Source organism: Geospiza fortis, unplaced genomic scaffold (genome assembly GCF_000277835.1).
Source record: "Geospiza fortis unplaced genomic scaffold, GeoFor_1.0 scaffold188, whole genome shotgun sequence".
Classification (NCBI taxonomy): domain Eukaryota; kingdom Metazoa; phylum Chordata; class Aves; order Passeriformes; family Thraupidae; genus Geospiza; species Geospiza fortis.
The window spans coordinates 3,473,838-3,481,738 of NW_005054337.1; the positions used below are offsets into that span (position 1 = coordinate 3,473,838).

Consider the following 7,901-nt stretch of genomic DNA (forward strand, 5'->3'; position numbering starts at 1 on the left):
CCTGAGGGAGCCACAGGGAGGGTTTGAAGCCAGATGTGTTCCTTGTCCTCATGACCTTTCACTGGTGGGCAAGAGGAGTTATTCACCCTGTGCTGCTGGGCTGCCACACTATTGCAAAACCCTCCCCGTGCTCTGTGGAGCCTGGGACTCTGTCAGGCTGCCTAAGAATTAAGTTACTGTTTTGAATATGTGCATGAGTTCTCCGCTCTGTGACAGGCCTGTGCCCACGGCTACACAAATACTGCCAAGCATCACTTTTCCCATCTTCCCTAGGCTTTTTCCTCCCCATTCATGGAGCTATAGGTGTCAAAAATACATATTAGATATTAGGTGAACAATGGAGGAAATGTTCCATTATTCTAGGTTAGTGGCTTGTGAAATGAAGAAAAAAATCCCTTTTCCTCAGTCTTGTGATTTCTTGTACTACCCCCATAGAATGTATAAATCATTACAAAACAATACAGTTGAGAATGATTTTTATTTATTGCTGACAATTAGAATGTGGTCAAAAGGAGATTGTATTAATTATTTGAGGGAAAAGTCAAAACTGGGAGCTTAACAGAATGAGATTTGAAAATAGTGGAACTATTTCTATAAAGAAGGGGCTGAATTTTTTTCTTTTGTCAGGGGGTGGGAGGGAAGAGAAATACAATTGGAGACTAAATAGTTAAGCACCATGAAAGCAGACTTGATTCTATTGCGATGTAAGAGGTCATCATTTTTTGTGCAAAGTTCCTTTCTGTCACCACTGTCCCTATACAGAGGAGAGTGTCTTGCTGTGTTAATGCTGAAATGGAAGGCTGATTCCATCACATTATGCAGGGGCTACTGCAATTGTTACAAATCCCTTAACGTGTGAAAATTTGTCACAAGAGAAGTCTACTTGCAGCTGTAAGGGCCCAGCCCTCCGAGGTGTGAACTCAAAATAAATTTTTGATCTCTCCCTTGGTGCCAGTCGTGCCAAACTGAAAAAAAAAATTAGAAAAAGAAAAGAAAAAAATTAGTTCAGGCTTGCATTGTCTTTTATAAGATTCCCAAGAAACAGAACTGCAGTTACTTGAGACCCAGCCTTAGGTTTTGAGAATTACTTAGGGTTTGAGGCTTTGTGTAGACTAAGAAATGAGAAAGGAGAGAACCATCTTCCTTTACTCTCAAATGGAATTATGGAAAAGAGAGTTGCAATGTCACAGCTTCGTCTTAGGGCTGGATGCAAATTTGGATAGTCAGCACAAACTCAGAATAGAAAAACTTTGACGTCAAAGGTCAGTGCTCTGTCCAGTGCCTGCTTGGTTCATATCCATTTTGGCAATAATGATTTTTCTAATGGCCATTGTGCTTTGGTTTGTATCTCCTTTTGTCCTAAATTGGCTTAGTCTTTTACTGGAATAATGTTTTCCTTTTTCTTTTATGGATTATTAAGTCCAAATAGTTCCACAGACAAAGCAAGTCAGGCTGTTTTACAATAGAAGAAGCTTTAGGAAATACAAACTATTACTCAACACTGAGCTGATCCATAAAGCAGCAGAGTCTAGAGGAAAAGAAAATAAAAAACAATAACAACTTGCTTTTATGTTTTGAAAAGGCAAGTTTTTTCTTGCTTTAAAGCAGAACAGAGCAACTTTTTGTTTGGGCTGAACCAAGGGGAGTGTCTGACTTGTTTGCTTTAGCCTAATTATCTTTGTCATATCAGGGTATTGTATGTGAAAATAAAACCAGAACACCAAACTGTAGAATAAGCTGCAGAGAGACAAAAGAATTTGACATGTGCATTTGCTTTCCCAGGAAAAAAGAATGTTAGCAGGTTTGAGTTGTTAAAGAAGGTCTATGTGGAAAAGACACCACATGATTCAGGAATCATATGGCGTCACTTTTGTTTTCAGAAATAGAAAATATGAAAAAGACAAGTGAAGTGTGGTTTTTTCCTTCTGTTTGAGAGTCAGATGTGCTGTTGGTGGTGTTGGAGGCAGTGAGGGATTGCTGCAGGTTGCACTTACTTGATCTTGACCTGCTGGTTCATCAGGGTGACGAGCAGCACGCAGCGGCTGACGGGCTCCGGGAGGGGGTTGGCGTAGGAGATCTCCAGGGACACAGCTCTGTTCACCACAACCCTCCGGGGCACCTGAGGGACAAAACACCTTTCTGGTCACTCCCTGGTTTATGTTTCTGCTCCCTGGAGTCAGGATTCCGTGGAGCTGCAACTGGCATTTAGGTGGCAAACATTATCTTTCCTCAAGTTTGAAGCTGGATGTGGCTCAGCTCAATAGGGCTGTCCAGCTGTCTGCAATATTTTGTGCATCATTTCAGTGAAATAGAGCCCTGGCTCTACACAGACGTGTCCCACAAAACCTGTCTGATCTTTTGGTTGCTGAGTGGCTTTTTTTCTTTTTTTGGCACATCATTGATTGGGATTAAAGTGCTAAAACAATACGAACTGGCTGTAGCACTGGTTAGAACTAAGGGTTTAAATCTGAATTTTGGCAATGTTCTTCAAGGACAACACAAGCACTTGCCAATACATGGAATGAAAACAAGTACTGTGGAACATAAGGCAGTGGCTTGTGACTGGGAAAAAAGAAGGTAACAGAGCTGTTCTGAAAAATGGGGCAGATTCAGGCCAAAGTTCAGAACTGGCCTCTCACATCCTTGCATTCTCAATTCAAGCAGGCAGAATTTCGGAACAACATCTGAAATGGCAACCTAAATGTAATACATTTATCCCCAGATTCTCATCTTAAGATCTGAACTCCAGAAAGATCTTTTAGCATCTATTCAGAACATCAGGGAGAAAATTGTTCACCTTAATGATGATGTTTGTGTCCTCTAAAATGATTGTCTTCTCCACCAGCAGCTTCAGCCCGTGCGAGCGCATGACTTCACACAAAGCAGTCACTTGGATCCTTTTGTCAGTGGTCAGATATTTTCCATAATGAGTATAAGGGATCTTTACCCGGATATGCTTCCCTAGAATTCAGAGATATATTTAGGAACCATTACATTTTCAAAGCAAGCTAAAGAGAAAAGAGTTATAGTGAGGGGTTTCGTTAATTACTGAAGAGAAAAAAGATGGCAGTGGAGTTTGTTTATATTTCCTTCTTGTGAGACTGATTGTGTATTTCCCTCTTCTGGTGATCCTTGCCTACTTTAACTCATTTGACCCATACACTTTTGAATAGAGGATATTGGCCTGAAACTGAGGGAGTCTGCTTATCTGCATTTCACTGGATTCCTGGCCTTTTGTATTTCTTATGATTAGAGGTATAACTATTTTAATCTATTCCCTCCTTATAACCTTTTTATTTTACCTCAGTCGAGAAGAAAGTTTGGGTCAAGTTTCACAGAGATCCTTTTCAAGTGACCTGGTCAGCTGCTCATTGTAGTCCTACAACTTTTCTGCTGTGTATGGGAAAAAATGTTAATCTTTGTAGCTCCTGGGGATGAAAAAGATCTCTATAATAATTCCAATAGTCTTAACTCTTCAAAAGAGAGATAGAGTTTCACTGTAACTTTTAAGCTTTTTTCTAGTTGATTTCTTTTCGTGTGCTGCCTGTTGGGTGCCAGAAGGCACACATCAGACTTTTTATACTTGTTAAGAGTAAGATGTGTTCCTATGTAATAATCAGCACACACACACATGCACATATATATACATATAGAAACCATGACACACACACATGGTGCTCCTTCTGGAGCTATAACATAAGTGTAGCCTCCTATGTAACATTTCATGCGACATTCACTTAGTGCTTGAACTAGTGCAAATTTTCAGAGGAAAAGAAATAATGTAAAATGTACTCATAAACAATGGGTAACTGCACCAAGAGCTGATACAGGTATGATACTGATGCTTCTTCCTTCTAGTTGCCTTCCTGTGGCTGGGAGCAGAGCTATACTGGCTCTTTAGGGACATGAAAAGTTACCTTGTTTAGGACCAAGCTCCACAGCAGTGGCTGCCTTCAGGATCTCTGCCACTGCTCTCCTTGTGTACAGGATGGTGGAGGCACTCATGTCCACCCTGATGCTCTTGCGGTCGGAGGAGAGGTTGTTGAGGACCAGGACCAGGTTAATGTCCTTGCCAAAAACTGGAGGTTCAGCCAGCTTGAATTTCCCAGCAATGCCAGGGTTTCTCATTGTCTCTGAAGATCTTCCCCCAGGAGAGTCTGTGCGTCCTTCTGTGACACTTATTCCCAATATCTTACTCAAGGCCTTTCTATAGACTCGTCTTTCCTCAGAAGAACCTGGTGGAAGCAGAGAACCAAGTAAAATTCTACTTTTGTTGCACATGCACTTTCTCTCTGTAAAGGTTTTCAGACCAATACAGGATATCAGCATCACTCAGAAATATGCAATACCTAAAAGCTCTCTGTATCTTCATTAAACCTCCATTCAGGTTTTTCACAGGGGATATACCATGGCAAGGTGAATAAATCACTAAAATGAAATATGATGCATTTGTATTTGTTTAGAAGTGAGATTTCTTTTTCTCTGGTCAGAACATGCAGTAATGTGCTAAGTGATACTCTGCTGATCTGATGGGAGCCAGCCTCTGTATTAAATATGGTTGCAGTAAAACACTGAGGAGTGAAACCCTGAGGGTTTGTTTGCCTTGGGTAGTAAAATGTATTTTATAGCCCTGTTTTGTGTATGCATTAAGTTTTACGCTTTTGTGGAAGGGACTAAAGTATATTTTGTATTATCCCTTAATAAGGAAGCTACTGAATGCACAAACCCAGAAATATAACACCCATTGTATTGAGACTAATCGGAGCACACTGGCAGAAATATTTTCTGAAGGCAGGGGAGAGATGCTTAAACCAAGCAGGTTGTCTATCCATGGCAGCTTTCCAGCACCAAGGATTCAGTAGGCAATAATAGGAGATAATTTGTGCTAATTCCTCTACCTTCTGGATATTTGTAGTTAGCAGTGACATCCACACGGCCGTTGCTGCCCACAGCTTTGGTGCTGATGGACCTGCCAATGATTTCAGTATCACAATAAACCCTTTTCTTGCTTCCATCATTGTACACAATCCATCTGTTGCAGTCGGCGTTCACCTCTGAGTACACAAACAAGGTGTCGTAATCCAGGTTGACTTCACCCTCTTTGATGGCTAAGACAGATGCAGGGCCACACTGAAAAATTCCTAAAAATGTAAAAAAACCCCCATAGGTTAAACTTTATTAGTTGTGCTCAGTTTGGAGAAGGACTCTTAAGTCAGGCTGAGACCTCAGGCTGTTACCTCTGCTTTGTTCTTGTGGAGTTGCATCTAAAACCTGCCACCCATTGTATGCCCTTCCCAGGTCTGGGCGAACAAACCAGCTTTCATTCCAGACATGATAATCCCTGGAGACAAAGAACAATGTCTAAAAAGAACAATAATATAGAGTAGTCATGCAAATTTCCAATTGGAGACAAATAGTGAATTTTTTTTTTAAAAATTTCTAAATTCTAAACTGAAGCACAAAGTGTCAAGTTACAGTACCTCTTTCAAAGGACAGATTTACTGTCTGCTTTTGAGGTATAGACCTCAGGGCAGGGAGGGGGAAAATAATAAAGTATGTTGTTTGTTTGTTTTCCAAATAGATGTCTGCAGTATTAATTTGAATGGTTGTTTTACATTTTGCCCACTCAGCTGCTTTTGAACTACTAGTGTTTTTAGGTCTCCTAGATTCCCTCTATTGTTGTTGATGAGATGGAAGAAATTATATTTACCATGTGGAATCCTTGCTGATATTAAGACTCCTTCCAGAGCTGTCATAGTACTTATCGATACTCAGGTTTCTATCCACATCATGGGCAGAGTTAAAATTTGAAACCAAGCGAGTTGGAATCCCCAGGCACCTCAAAACTGAAATACATTTTATAAAAAAAACAAACAAGCAAGAAATGCAACAGAACCCACACAGCTTTATGATTACAAATTACAAATTACAAGCTTCAATGATTACAAATATCTGAGAAATGAAGTGTCTAAATAATTTGTGATTCTTCAGCATTTATGGTCTTCACAGTGTTGTTCCTTTTGTAGAAATTATTGCTTTGTAGTTTTGATAAAACCAGAGGTCCCAACATTTCAGCCCAGCCCTCTGTCCTGACAGCTTACCTGTGCACATGACACCTGCAAAAACCCAGCACTGGCCGTACTGGACAGGTCTGTAGTTGTCCTGGCGCCATTTCTTGAGGATCACCACGCTGCCATCCCACCTGGAGGGGTTCTCATGCGAGTGGAAACTCCCTTGCCACTTCCCCAGGAGAACTCCATTGTCGTTATCATTTCCATTGATCTAAAGAGAGGCCAGTGGGCAGAACGCACAAAATGAATTGTCTGCAATGCACTGTATGCAGCTCATTTATTGCTCATGGCTGAGCCTCAGAGGTGCTTTCTGCTCACTCCTGCGGGGCTGGGGTTAAGTTGTCCATTCCTTACCATAGAACTGATGACTCTGCCCAAGTATTTGGGATCTCCCCTTCGGGACACGTCCATGGCTGGGTCCTGACGGTAGTACAGGCTCAGATCAAGCATGGTCAGACAGATGTTTAGGAGGTCTTGAAACTGGGATCAGATAAGATACATTTTTAAGAAAATGGATGGTTTCACAAGCGGAATGAAAGGAGATTTTACTGCAGTTCCTCCCTTCTGAGATATCCCAGCCCAAAGGTGATAGGGACAGTGGGGCACACTGTGAGCAAACCACAAGTAAGGCCACCCAGGTTGGTGCACTTATTATATAAACAGCAAATAAGAGAAATGCTGTTGGAGACAGAATGAGAGTCCAAAGAAATTCCTTGTGACTTACCTGTCCATAATACCACCCTCTTGCTTCAATGTACCTTGCATTGCCCACAAAGATTATTCCATTTTCATTTAGAACATATTCTTGTCTCTCATTTTCATTGGACATGTAGACATCATCACCTGAAAACCAAATTGGGCAGGCTTAAAGCTGAGAATACCAGCAACCTTTCAGAAACATTTCTGTTCTGATTGAGCAAGGAGAAAACTATTTGAAAAATAGAATTATTACAGCTCCATGAAGAGGTGCAGTTCAGTGGAAATGTCTGTTATTATATATGGCCAGGGAAGGTGTGAGGGGGTGAAAGAAGGATCCACATTATATTACTTAACTTTTTTCCCCTACTTTTAGTGTAGCCTTGTGTATTATCTAAATGTCCCCTGTCTGCACATTGTGTTTTTGTGATGAAGATAGACAAAAGTCCAGGCTAGCTCACCACATTTTTCTGTCTTCTCAGGGTAGTTAGAAGTGGAACAGATTGAAAAAGATTTGAAAATAATGACACAGATGACATTTTTCTCTTTTTTCCAGATGTATTTGTCTTGTTTTAAGATTCCTAAATGAAGACCTTTGCTTGCCTGATCCAAAGTCCTATCAGGAATGTTATTAGGATAATCTGCTCAGCCATTCACTTGGAGTTCATTGCTCCTCATTGTTTTTCCAAGTTTATGGCACAGTATTTAGCTGCTATGAAAGCATTGGTTCCCACAGAGGTTTAGGTTGTTTTGGTTACTCTTTAGGTAGCAATATCTGCTTAGCTCTGCTTTTAATTCCATAATGTTTAAAGATATTTTCTGAAAGGTTCAGGATTGCAGGAAATACATGCAAAAAGATCAGCTTTTCTATTTTATTGAATCAACTTCTTCACCTTCCTATAGGAACTTCCCATCCTCCCCTTCCTGCAAATAAAAAAAATTGCAGTTTATTTTAAAAACTGTATCATGTGATATAAATCTATTTTTGTGGTTGTTGTCCACACTTTTAAAAAATAATATCATCACTGTTGATTCCTGAATTTTTGGGGTAGCATGGACATGCAGACCTGTGTGCAGTTTCAGGTGCTGCCCTTCAAGGTGTGGACCAGTTGGAAAAAGTGGGAGGAGCACTGG

The 7,901-nt window shown here is 40.6% G+C and overlaps 1 protein-coding gene across 1 annotated transcript in view; it reads right to left on the bottom strand.

The window, feature by feature from the left end:
* Positions 1-622: 622 nt before the first annotated feature.
* The window catches only part of LOC102039932 (protein-glutamine gamma-glutamyltransferase 6-like), a 14,404-nt gene continuing 7,125 nt past the window's right edge, over positions 623-7,901 (bottom strand). The window contains exons 5-14 of the mRNA XM_005422214.1: positions 6,796-6,914; positions 6,426-6,551; positions 6,102-6,282; positions 5,711-5,846; positions 5,238-5,341; positions 4,899-5,141; positions 3,918-4,235; positions 2,798-2,961; positions 1,995-2,119; positions 623-965 (exon numbers count right to left, since the gene is read on the bottom strand). Of these exons, the coding sequence (XP_005422271.1) occupies positions 815-965; positions 1,995-2,119; positions 2,798-2,961; positions 3,918-4,235; positions 4,899-5,141; positions 5,238-5,341; positions 5,711-5,846; positions 6,102-6,282; positions 6,426-6,551; positions 6,796-6,914 (1,667 nt within the window). The 3' untranslated portion in view covers positions 623-814. The remainder of the gene's footprint in view (positions 966-1,994; positions 2,120-2,797; positions 2,962-3,917; positions 4,236-4,898; positions 5,142-5,237; positions 5,342-5,710; positions 5,847-6,101; positions 6,283-6,425; positions 6,552-6,795; positions 6,915-7,901) is intronic.